Source organism: Antrostomus carolinensis, unplaced genomic scaffold (genome assembly GCF_000700745.2).
Source record: "Antrostomus carolinensis isolate BGI_N321 unplaced genomic scaffold, ASM70074v2 scaffold26551, whole genome shotgun sequence".
NCBI lineage: Eukaryota > Metazoa > Chordata > Aves > Caprimulgiformes > Caprimulgidae > Antrostomus > Antrostomus carolinensis.
Window position 1 is genome coordinate 3,193 of NW_010292399.1, and position 13,135 is coordinate 16,327.

At 50.5% G+C, this 13,135-nt stretch overlaps 1 protein-coding gene across 1 annotated transcript; it reads right to left on the reverse strand.

Moving 5' to 3' along the window:
- Nucleotides 1-4,138: 4,138 nt before the first annotated feature.
- On the reverse strand, nt 4,139-12,917 carry UQCRC1 (ubiquinol-cytochrome c reductase core protein 1; the record flags this gene model as incomplete). The annotated part of the gene is made up of 12 exons (XM_010176960.1): nt 4,139-4,383; nt 5,236-5,311; nt 5,869-5,957; nt 6,435-6,520; nt 7,550-7,710; nt 8,459-8,602; nt 9,010-9,125; nt 9,276-9,355; nt 9,966-10,164; nt 11,087-11,216; nt 12,211-12,297; nt 12,777-12,917. Coding segments are annotated over 12 exons (1,374 nt in total), but the record flags the coding sequence as incomplete, so codon positions are not given.
- Between the last annotated feature and the right edge of the window lie 218 nt (nt 12,918-13,135).

Below are 13,135 nucleotides of genomic sequence, written 5' to 3' on the forward strand. Positions count from 1 at the left end.
TGAAGAAAGAGCTGACACAATGGAGACAAGCCCTGCCGCCGTGCCCCGCTCAGCCTCGTGCCTCATAGCAGCCCGGGATGGCTGTAGCTGGCAGTCAGGCCTGGATGGGCCCTTTGTCCCTTGCTTTTACACGCAATGAATGCACTAAAGCTTTAGATGAGCTGTTTCCTTTTCCAAGTGGGAAACCAGAGTTCTGGATATGTGTCTGGATACTGCTGATCACTGCTCCTCTCTCCCCGTGTACAAAGCCCCAGCAGTGCACAGCAGGGCAAGGTGATGTGCAGGAAGCCTGGGCAGGGCAAGCCTGTGAGGTGGCCAAGCATCGGGTACCACCCTCACCCCAGCAATCCTGCAGCCCTGCTGGGTGACACTTCATCACAGGGAGAACTCAGCCCTCCTCTGAGCAAGCCACGCTACCAAGGGGCCGGCCAGGGGAAAAGATCCCTTGTCATGGCCACACTGATGCCTCAGTCAATCCCTGCACCAAGGGGTCCAAGCAGTGTGAGGCTCCAGGAGCACGAGAGACCAGCAGAGCTGCACTTCTCCTGCCCCATCTTCTAAACCTCGCTCACTGATTGTTTCCACTGCCATTGTTCACCAGCCCCAGCAGGAGAGTGGGCAGAGGAGCAGGCCCGGAGGGCTGCAGGCTCTCCTCCCAAAAGCTCTGGCACCAAAGAGTGGCACGGCTCCAAGCCTCTCATTTCTGTGAAAGCCTCTCTGCAGCTCCCTGCTTCCCTGAGGACAGGCTTGGCTCAGCACCTATGATTAGTATCAACTGTACTTTCCAGGGGGGGTAATTAGTTCAGGTGAGGCAACTACTGACAATTGGCTGCTGTGGCCCCTCTCTTGGCAAGCTCGGAATCCCAAACAAGCAGCTCACATATCAAAGGGGCTGCCTGCTCCACAGGTAGATCTGCCCTGTTCATCTGCTGCGGGTACCGACAGCTTTTCCTGCTGGAGACCAGGGAAACCCGGAGCACCCAGCACAGATTGCAAGCAAGGGCTCCCCATTTTCACTGCTAGATTTTAGGTACCCAGAATAGCTCTGTGTGGTGGAAAAAGTGCCTGAAGTGCTGCGCAGGTGGCATGGCAGAGCCTTAGATAGGGTGCACACAAAGCACAGCATCCTCCTTTCTAAATCCTCCTCTCTTCCAGCCAAGAGACAGAGTGCCAAGGTGTCAGGGAGGGAAAGCAATTGCCTAGAGGTAGATGGAGGGTGCGAGCTTCAAAGAGGGAACTTTACTGGGCGAGGATAAGACAGTGTCGTGCAGAAGGGGAGGGAGCAAAGGCCAATTCATACACCAGACAATTTATCAGCACAGTCTAATGGGATCCCAAGTAACCTTCCAAGTGAAGTAGCAACATAAAACACTTAAGCCATTGAAAACTAGACTGGTCAAAGAGCCCCGCTGAACAATCCCGCATTGTCCAGGGAGCCAGGAAACAGATTTATTAGGTCACCCAGGCCATCTCCAGTTTCAGTGAAATTGCCCTGTTCTAGGGATGGTTCCAACTCCCTCCTCTGGCACTGCCACTGTCCTTTGCTGGTCAGCGGAAACTGCAGGAAGGGGAGGGGAGAGGTCCAGCGAGCATCTCACTTTTTCAAGGTTGGGGAAAAGCACTGAGGCAGGACACTTCCGTCGTGCCAGACATTTCCGTTTGGATTCCCTTGGACTGAGGCTGCTCCAGCAGAACAGAAACACACCCCTGCAGCTCAAACAGCGAGAGACCTGCCAACGAGATTAGAGCTTCAGTTCCTCCAGCTGCCAAATGCTCGACGACTCTGCACCAAATCCAGGTCACACTTCCCAAGTCCCACATGAAGGCTCAGCGTTCCTGTCTTTGCCAAGCAATAATGCTCTCGACTCCTGAATGGGTTTCCCCTCATCACCTTTTAGATCCCCAGTTTGGCTGCTCCAAAAAGTTGTTTACCAAGGAAAAATGATATCACAAACCTCTCCATCCCCAGAGCTGGTGAGATGCTCATTTCTGGAAGCACGGACTGTTGCAGCACCCAAACACAACAGGCACTACAAGGCAAAGTGCCATCAGAACTGCAGCCAGAAGATGCCAACATCCTGGGCACGGCTCAGCCTCAACTCCCAGCTGTTAGTGGGCACCCAACAGCACTCTGCACCCAGGGCCACTTACCAAGGCACAGTTCCTAGTCTAGATCAGCACAGATACTCAGATTTCTACAGGGATAAAAGCATCTACAAAATACCTTCCAGTGCAGCATGAGCCACCCTTGCAGAGCTGCAGCCTCCTGGGTGGGAGGAGGCAGCAGGCATTAGTCCTCGCTGAAGTGCTGGGAGCACGGTGCTCGGCCCAGCCAGCCCGCTGCTTCTGCACAGAAACAAGAGCTGTTTGGAAAGCAACAGTTGCAGGGGCATTTGAACCTGTTCCTTATACCGAGTAAGCACAGGAGGGGCTGGGGTCACCATGGAAAACAAGCATTCCCAAGCAGGTACCTTCAGAGAAGAAAACTCATAGGAAATGCTAAAGCAAGGGTGTACATCTCCCTTGCCTTGTACTTCTCACCAACTGCAAAACATCCCCCTTCACCTGGGGGAGGAAATATATAGCAATGGAAGACAAAAGAGGATTACAGCCTGATTGTAGTCACAAAACCAAGACAGAACCGTTGACTGCTTCCACAAGGCTTGAGGCATTAAGTGAGCTTGTTTAGTGTTTCAGCCTTCAGTACACTTGTAACGAGCCAGAGCTTGCGACGACAGTTAAACCCCAATTGCATCAGGAACATTTAACAGTTTCAAACTTGCCTAGTATATGCAATGAGTTCAGAAACATTGACTCTCTCAACAAGAATCCAGATTCAGCACAAATGATTTAGTACACTGGATTAGTCTCAAGTGTAATGACTAACTCCTAGAAACTTTTACACTATTTTTAAATACCACTTGTCAGGGCAGCACCTGGAAATTAAACGAGAATCCCAGAGAGATTTATCCCAAGACAAAAACTGGAGTACCTTGCAGCTTCCAGGGGTAGCTGTGACAGGCTAGTGCCACCTGGTGGGAAGCTCTTCTCCACCCCCTTGCTCAGTTTCATCCTTTCTCTTCCACCTTCCAGCTTCCCAGAGGCAAGACAAGGGAGCAACGACCAGATTAACACCAGAGAAAGCAGAAAGGGTTGGGCAGCTCCTTCAACTATGCAGACCTAGAGATTATCTTCCAAGCATAGGCCAGGTCACCCTATAATTCAGTTATGCGGCCTCTCAGCTATTGCATAGGTGAGGCTGACCGGACAGATGGAGGCTCATCTACAAGAGGAATGTGTAGACCAACACCAACATCCTCCACAACAATCCCTGCTCATTACTGAGCTGGCTCACAGCTAACGGGGAAGCTTAAGATGAGAGGTATCACCATATCCCCATATAGGCTCTGGAAAGGTGTTTGTCTAGCAACAGCTCCAGCTCCTCACACCATCCAGACTCTGCTAGAGACAACCACCTCAGTTGTACTGAGGCAGCATCAGGCAAGGCCAGACTGATCATCATCAGCTCAAATAGATGGTGGGAACTCAGCCAAGCAGTTTTGTCTGTAATGGACAAGGGAGAGAGGGATTTGCCCCTCCCGTAGAGATGGTCACTCCAACAGGAGGGTCACAAACAGGCCAGAAACACCAACACACCCCAGGGGCAGGAAGAGGATTGACTTTCCATAGGTACATTTTGATCTCCTTGAGGAGCAGGACAGCACAGAGGTCCCCTCAGACAAGGGCCCTTCGTCCTTAGCTCTGCACAAACAGCCCAAGTCTGACCGTGCTGCTGGCTGCACTGAAGCCGAAATAGCCAGAGCCAGCCTGGCAGCCTTGTACCAGGGGAAAGACCTCCTCCAACCAGCCTAAAGACAAGACCTCTGAACCAGGACGCTGCCAGCCCAGGACAGAGGAGGCAAGGCTACAGACAGACACACAGACGAGTTTCTAGCACGAGCCCTGACAAATCAAGACGATAAGACCTCTGAACCAGGACGCTGCCAGCTCAGGACAGAGGAGGCAAGGCTGCAGACAGACACACAGAGGAGTTTCTAGCACGAGCCCTGACAAATCAAGACCGATTGGTCTTTGGCAAGATTAACAATGCCTACACACACGACCCAGCAAGACACGGTTGACTACCAGCAGCACCAACTCCACATAGGATATATTCTTTTTATTTTTACACATTTAACATGGAGAAGACAGCCATTTTGATGGGACTCATCTTGCCCCTGGTGCACAAGACATTTAGAGTCAGAAGGAACCTGTCACAGTCCACAGCTTTACTATTTCCATCTTGCAGGGACACGTCCTAGAAACGGATCCAGTACATGGCACTGCGGATCCGGTTGTAATCCAAGAGCTGTTCAATGGGACCTGAGTGAACAAAACAAGAGTCAGTCACTGGAAACAAGAGTTAAAATCCCTGTGCACTTTCCCATGGTCTTAAAGCAGATGGTGGCAGGGCAGTGATGCACAAAACCAGGCAACTACAGCTCAAACCTGCATCAGGAAAACCAGCAGACACCATGTCCTAACAGAGGAACTGTTCCTTGTTTGCTCAGAGTGAGTTGTTTTCTCACACTGCTCCACAATGCTCAGTACAGCTCCACATACAGGTACGAAATACAAGGACTGATCAAGTCCCAGATTTTGGTGAGTTCATTCCAACTTCCTGCTCAAAAACCCTCTCCCTTTCCCAAGCTGCTCTGCTTTGAAGGCCAGAGGAAACAGCTGCATGGAGGAGGGGAATCCACAACACACAGGAAGGAGGCAGCAGAGCGGAGCCGAGCTGCTCAGGCAGGTTTTCTGACAGGAATTTGTCCTTGGCCAGACAGACATGCCAGAGCAGCACAAGAGAATCAGGTCCCTTCACTTCCCTTACATAAACCACCATGACCCCAGGGTAAGGACACCTGGCAGACGCTGGTGGGCCCGCACCCAGCTATGGGACTCCCAGTCTTAGTCACAGCTCCACAGCAACTAGAGAGGTGGGAGGACAGCCAGGAGCTCGCTGCCACTGCATCTCTACCACCTCCAGGTTTGATCTCCTGGCAAATGTGCCTTGGCACATCTAACGTGCAGAGGTAGGAGGATACCAGCAAAGAACCAGAGTGGTTAGGAGGCCAGAACAGACACATGGAAAGTGCCTGCAGCTCCCTTCCACTCAGCTCATGACCTCTTCCTGGTTTTTGAGCTACTGTGTACTAATTGTCACATATTACTTACCAACTGCTGCAATTGCCGGGCATTTGTCATAAATGTATTTACTGCAGACTTCTCTCACCATTCTTGCATCAACGGCCTAATAAATATAAAACCAGCAATTAAAAACCCTTCTGGCAGACCTGCATGGCTCAAAGTTGGAAGCTACTGTTGCCATTACATATAAAGATCATTAAAAAGACATCCTCAGAGCCTTGAGGGCCATTTGCATCAACTGTACCACTCCTATCTGCGAGGATGGCTAATGTTCTACACAGCACATTCTTCTGAGGGTACAGAAGACAAGGCAGCCAAAAATCTGAAGCCTTCCAAGGGATACAGTGGCTGCAGAGTAACACAAGCTAGATGCTGGCCACCACTAGGGAAACTGTTAAAGGAATTTCAAGTTGTGCTGCTTAACCCAGGCGTACGCCCTCTTTCCAGGATGGACTGAATCCAGACACAGGGACACAGGATACACTGAGTCTATGCCAGAGATTCTGCCATTTGTATGGGTGTCAGTGAGCTGACTGTCTGAACTCCAGGCAGCTTGACTAAGGGATAAGTAAACCTCATGTTAATGCAGCAAAATAAGGCCAGAAAACACTGACACCAACCATGCTCAGGGACCCCAACAGAAACAAACCAGATACCTACAGCAATCCTGGCATCCCATTCCTCCAGAGGGATACGGCGTCCGTAGTTTAAGAGATGGCTTCCAATATTCTCACACACTGGGGTGGTACCTAGATGTTGAAGATATCACACGTCAGCACAGCAGAAAGCCTTCCAGAACTGCACAGCCTGATCATCAGTCAAAGCAGAGAGAAGCGACTCTAGCCGTTGAACAGCTTCTAATGAAGTACCAGCTGTAGTCACCACTCTAAGCAGCTCCAGCAGGAGTTAAGCAATACAAAGATTGCTTCACTGGTCTCCAAGGTGTTGCAGCCAATGCAGACCAGATTGAGGTTCTCAATTCTAACTTCACCCTCAGCCACAGAACAACTAGAAGTTTACAGAGTTGGAGCAAGCCTGAGCACAGCAGGCTGGGGTCAGCTGCTCTGACAACAGGGCAGGAGGAACACAAAGCAGGGAAAAGGGAATTTTGCCCAGTGTCTGCCAGCAGCACTGCGCTGTCTAGCAGAGCTCTCGCTCCCCAGGAGAGACCCAAGCGGTAATTGTCTGAAAGCTGTGCAGTGCTCAATCCCTAAACCAGAACATACCATCCAGTTGAGCCACCATGGCATTTCGGAGATAGTTCTTGGCTCTCTTCACCTCTGACTCTGTGGTACTAGTGCACAGACGCATCCTGGAGAGGAGATGGAAAGACCACTAAAGCTCTTAAAGATGTTTGTTTGCTCAAACAGAAAGTGAATTCCTCTTTCCCAAGCCTCTGCAGAAATAAGCTATTATCAACATCACTTGTCTTGCAGGCTTGAGATTCTTGATCACCACAGAACAGCTAAGAACTGGGGAGCACTGAACAGCAGAAGGGAGGCAAGAGAAAGAGTTCAAGTCTACAGGCAGGGGATACCAGTCAGCAGGTCACACACCGAGTTACACTCCCAAAGGTCTAAGCAGCCCGGGTGCTGGCTCAGGCTTGCCCATCAGGCACAGTGGCAAGCGGTCTGTGGTACGCCAGCACGAGGGAGGGAAGGCGCGGCAGCGATTCCCACGCATGGCAAGCTGCTATGGAAACTGATGCTGAAAGAACAAGACAGTTCTACAGAGTCTGTTTGGACTCCAGCTGCGAAATCCCTTCCTCCCCTGCCAACTGCAACGTCTCTGGGGCAAGGGCTAACTCCATCTGCTCCGCACACAGCACAGCTCAGCTCTGCATTTCAGATGCAGCCTCAAACCGTTACTGGGATAGACACACGTACAATAAGACGGACAGAGAGAAGGCCCCCAAACACTGGCATGACTCCAGCAGCAGGGCATTTATCAGTCACAACACAACAGTCTGAAAGGCAGGAACTCTGCCTGCTTTGCTCGAGCTTAGCAAGACAATGGAGATGTGTCTCCTGGGCACCTGGGAAAGCTTTGTCCCTAAAGAATGATCTCACTTGTATATAAAAAACCCCAAACCTCAGTGCTAATACTTGGAAGCATGAACAAAAGACCTGAAGAGCCCCAAGAGATTAAAATAGCTCCTCAAAAACCACATCCTAAGACATTACAGAAACCACTTACAGGATCACTTAACCAGAACGAGAGTTACCAAGAAGTTCATAAAGAGACACGGCTCTTTGGAGACCTAATACGCTGCCCCCACCAGCTCAGCCTCCCGTAAGAGAGTCAGGACTTGAACAGGAGCTTTCCCCAAAGTTGTACTTACCACTCCCCCTGAGCACAGTACAGCATGTCATCTATGGACAGGGGATCCGAAACAAAGTGGAAACCAAAGAGGCCGGTATCAGAGTAAGAGGTGTTGAATGTCTGGAAACTGTGGCAGAGATTATGCTGCACAGCAAGCGTAGCCAGCCTGCTGGACTGATTCTGTAAGCAAGGAGGGAGATACTGTCAGCCATTTCAGTCTCACAGCTGCCTCACAGCTCAAATTCTTTCCAACTGAGCTGTTTTCACAAAGACCACAGACAAGACAGAGCGGAACACTTTGCTGAAGGAGAGCCTAATTCAGACCCTTCATGTGGTCAACAGATGAGATTCACTGGTGGAAAAGCCACAGACAATGGCCCAAGAGTCCATCCAGCATAACCATTTCCTTTCCCAGCCACAGATGAGGAGCTGGCATGCATACCACCACAGGAGTGAGAGAAAATGGGAAGTGCAAGGTCTCCCAGTAGCAGGGGTTAGCACAGTTATGCAGGCCAGACAGATTCCAGACAAGAATGGATCCAATACTGGGGTTCCAAACAAGTTCCACTTGCTTTGCAATTGTAAGGCAAGCTTGCATCATGAGACTACAGACTATTCTGTCCTGCTTCCACCACCCCCCCACTGAGTGGTTAGTTTGTGAGGGTAGGAATAAGCTGCTGAGAATTCATCAGCGAAACCTCTTCCAGACTGAGCAGAGAAGGCTCAGTTCATCTCCCAGCATCACCTCTCAAGAACAGCCCTGGATCAGCCTCGACTGCACATCTGTGCTACTTTCCAGACTCCCAACCACTTCACAGCTGGAAGGTGACCACAAAAGCCTCCCATAAAGCACATTCAGCCAGGGTCCCCAGAATATTTCATATCAAAAGGCTCCAGGCTCTCTCTATCACACTCACAAGCCTCTTACCTTACCACCTCCAAATGTGCGGTCGTAGCGTCCCATGATAGCATTAGCCACATTGAGGACAATGTTGTCTGGATCAGCCCACCCTGGTCCCTCCACAGCAAGAGCAATGTGGGCAACGGGCAGAGCATCATCTCTGGCACGGATCTAGAAAATCACCAAGGGGTGGGGAAGAGCTGCCTGAGCACTGTGGCTTTGTCTGCAGCCTGCTGCAACACCAGGCTGACAAAGTGGGGGACTCTGTTATCTCAGCGAAAGGGTCTCAGGCACCGCTGAGCACAAAACAGCTGCCCTGATATATTTGAATTTTCCAGCAGATGATGTGAGCAACAGCCTCACACTCCTAACAGATTTGGCTCCTATCTAAAATCCAACACACTGTGGCAATAAGCCCCAAGAACAGAACACAGGGGCACTACCAAGATGCTGCATCTTCAGCTTCTCTGGGATACACAAACAGATTTTTCCTCTCAGAAGCAGATACAATTGGTTTCACATTCATTCAACAGTTTGGCAACAGCTGCTTGTTTTTTGGGGGACCAAAACAACTTTACCTCACTCCCTGTGAAGCGACAGCGCGGGAGGACAGGCACTGCATCTTCTTTGTATGTAAAAGGCACTCCACTGAAGTGTTGCTTAGCTACATCTACCAGCTCTTTGTGGGAAATACCTGGCAATGGGAACGAGAGAGAGCTCTGCAGTCTTGAACAGCTTCATTTAACAAAATCATCTGATGTTACATTAGAAATGTGTGGCAGGGGTTTGATCATGGCTTTGAAAACACCTAGGCTTCCCAGAATTACAAGGATCTAGAACTTACCTCCAGCAGCTGCCAGAACCATACGAGGTGCCTTGAAGTGAGTATCAACATAGGAAGCTAGATCTGCTCGAGTCAGATGCCTAGAAAGAATGCAGAGAGACCCAGTATATCAGCATCTCCGAGTAGTCAGAGGGATAAGATGCTTAGGAGAAGCAAGTTCACGGTGCAGAGACAGCAGTGATGATGTTGATTGGCTTAGTTGTGGGGTAATGATAATTTTTAGAAAAAAGACTACACTGTCTGTGCTTTCCCTGTGCTCTAATTCCAGAACACAGAGAATGGGAAACAGTGACCAAGACAGAGTTAAGGACAGACTTCAATACAGACCAGAGAGCACTGACCCGGTCACTGAGCTACCAGTACCCTAACGGGTGCGTGCACTCAAGGCCACTGCTGTAACGAGCACCCCGAGCTCCTCATCTCTCTAATGGTGTCAAATTGACACCTATGGGAGAAGGTTCAAGTACATCTTGTGTGAGGGGGATTCTAGAGAAGAACGTGTGCTGCATTACACTTTCATCAGCACCAACGGGGAAAACACAGTCCAGACACAGGGAGCAGCCCACGGGCAGAGATGAGCTCCGAGTCCCGACTGGTTTCCTCGTGCAGTCACCGCTACCGAGAAGCAGCAGCCGTGCACCCCAAGGACTGAACCCACGGGCTGTGTACCACAGACATCCTCCTGCTCACTTGATGTTGTCCGTGGTCCCCTCGACAGTGCGGGCCAGCGCAGTCCCCTGGAAAGCAGTGGCATGGAGGTAATCAAAGGTAACATCCGTCAAGTTGCTGTCAATTTCTTTCAGCTCCTGAAGGATGACACCCCGTTCCTTCTCGATCTGAGACTCCTCCAGCGCACAGTTCTGCACAATGTCAGCCAGAAGCTCCACGACTGTAAGACACACCCTGTGTTAGCAATCCTGCTGCCTGGCTGCTACCCAGCGCCGCTGAAAGGAGACACACGGGCAGCAGGGGCATCGCGAGAGGAGGGAGCAACAACCCACGCTACAGAGGGGATGCAACTTAACAGAGATGAGTGCTACCCATTCCCACAGCACCAGAGAGGGACCAACAACACTGTTCCAGCATGGAGTCTCCAAGACAGCTTGCCAAGCATCACTGCCCGTGGAACACAGGCAACTGCAGAAGGTAAAGCACGTCAGAAGTGGGGTACTGATGCAGAATCATAGAATGGTTTGGGTTGGAAGGGACCTTAAAGCTCATCCAGTTCCAACCCCCCTGCCATCAGCAGGGACACCTTCCACTAGACCAGGTTGCTCAAAGCCTCATCCAACCTGGCCTTGAACACTTCCAGGGAGAGAAACAGGCTGAATCCTTACAGGGAGCTTGTGACATCTACAGCGTAGCCATCAACACCAGGGCCCACAGCTCTGACTCAAATCAGGGCCTCTGGTCAAAACCGACCCAAGGAGGAGTCTGCACGTGGCTGTAGAGAGCACAAGCAACACCCACAAGAGCTGCACGGAGCCCTCCTGACACAGCAGCTGCTGCTGATCTCAGTTTCTCAGCTCCATAAAACAACCACAACCACTGAACCCCCACTCTCTGTCCTGGCAACACAGTGCAGCCTGACATACAAAATCTTTGCAAAACTGGTTTGAGGAACACACGAACTCGCAGCCTTGAGCACCACGTCATGGCAGTGCCCTGTTCAACTGCTCAATTTACTGCTCAGCCACGACTTCACTCCCTAGTCTGTTGTTAGAAAGGATGCTAGTGGGGGAGAAACACGAGCACATGCACTTGCTTCATCCTTAACCTCCGGATCAGACCCAGCCCACGGGCCATCCTACCTTTGGGCATGTCCTTGGACAAGGCTTTTATGTAATAGGCAGTCTGCTCCCGCGAGGTGTAGCCGTTCAGGTGGGCACCCATGCTCTCCACCTCCTTCTCAAAGGCAGCGCAAGGACGCTTCTTTGTGCCCTAAAAGAAAACAGATAAACACGATTGTGAAAGGAACAGATCTCCCTCTCGGGCAGAACTAAAGCAAGGAAGAGAACAATAAAGATCTAAACCAATAAAACCCGTCACATGGTTCATAAAAGCCACGAGCAATTGCAGAAAGCGAGAGATTTAAAACTTGGCTTATTTACTCTGGCTAAAGGAGGGTGGAAGTGGACTAATAAAAACCCAGTGGGGAAGGAGAGATCTATGTTAAGAGACAACAGTGGCTCATGATCACATCATTGGAATTAAACCAAGAACAAGCCTAAACCAAAAATAAGCAGGTTTCTAGCAATCCAAGCAGCAATATTCAGAGGAAGCCAAAACAGGAGCAGAAAACTACACCTAATACAGATCTCATCTCCTAAGGAGCGAGCCAGACACTGCAGTTGCCTCTGATGGCATAGGCTGGACTCCAGTCAGTGAGTCCCAGGCTTAGATGCCTTCTGCCCTCGGGCTGTTCAGCAGACACTTATGTTATTAGAAAAGTAAGAGCTGCAGCCTCTAAACTTTGCTGGTCCACTAAGAAAATCAAAGAAAAATATGTGGCTACAGGAAATGCTGCTTTGAGCTCTGCTGTTAACCTGAAGAAACATGCTTCAGTTCACAGTCCTGTACGTGTGCTACACAGTGGCTGGGACAGCCAGGGATTGGAACCACAGCCCCAGAGACTCAGAACCACTTGTTACTCAGGACTTTTTTCCTTTAAAAAAGGAAATACCAACTAGTAAATAAGAGTTGCCTTGATTCATGCATGCTTCCAAACTGCTGCATATTCAGACAAAGAGCACCATGTAGGCTGGGTGCCTTTTCAGTTTATTTTTATACTTTATGCAAAGTCTCTGGGACTCAGACGACCTCATTTACACTCTCTTTCAACAGCTACAGCCTCCAAAGCGAGGGTGCAATACGTAAGCAAATATTTAGAGCAGCTCTCCCCACAATCCTGTGGAACCAGCCCACAGCTCCTTACCTTAAAGGCCAGATGTTCCAGAAAGTAACCGGCCCCGTTGTTCTTCTCATCCTCATAGCGGCTCCCCACCCCGATCCACAAGCCCACCTGGTGGCAAAAGCATCGTGTGCACATGTTGGAAAAGAAAACAAACAACATGCTCTAAGCCTTGTGTCACAAACATGACAGCAGTGACAAGAAGTCTGCTCCACAGACACTGCACTAGTAGCACCAAAATAAGAACAAGCACCAGCAACTGTTTCCCACACACACTTTAGCTTTTGATCCAGCAGCTTCACAAAAGCCCCTGTGAGTGTTGCCAGAGATAAAACTATTACTGGTCACTTACTGCTTACACAACAACTGTAAGGCTGAGAAAATCTGTAGAGTGTGAAAGCTACACTACAGCCTTACACAAAGCCAGACCAGGCCTTCTGCTGCCACATTCATCCCACCAGTTAACCAAGAGACGTGTTAGGGTCTCTATTGAAGGCTCTGGTTCAAACAGGGGTTTGTCACTTGTGGAGGATCAGCTACAGACTAGGCAAGGCTGCTTCCAGCAAACCCTTAAACTATCTCAACCTTACCGTACACGTTGGCTGATTGGACTCCTCGGAAGCTACACGGAGACCGTTGTCCAGAGTGGTGACCTGGGTCTCGGGGATATTCTGGAGTGTCTGGGCATAGGTGGCAGCACCTCGGTTCCTTGTCAAAGTCAATAAAGCTGCCTAAGAAAACCAAAACGCTGCCATCACCGACTGCCCTGTGCAGGACAGCCCGCGGATCGCCGGGCACAGGGAGCACAGCCGGGGCTGACAGCGCCTCCGCGTCCACAGCGGGGAGTCCCTGCTGCACACCCGCACCCACACACCCGCATTTCACTGCCCGTTAACCGGACAGCGGGAAACCCTCCGCAGCGCCAGCGGTGTCGAGCAGGTCGAAAACC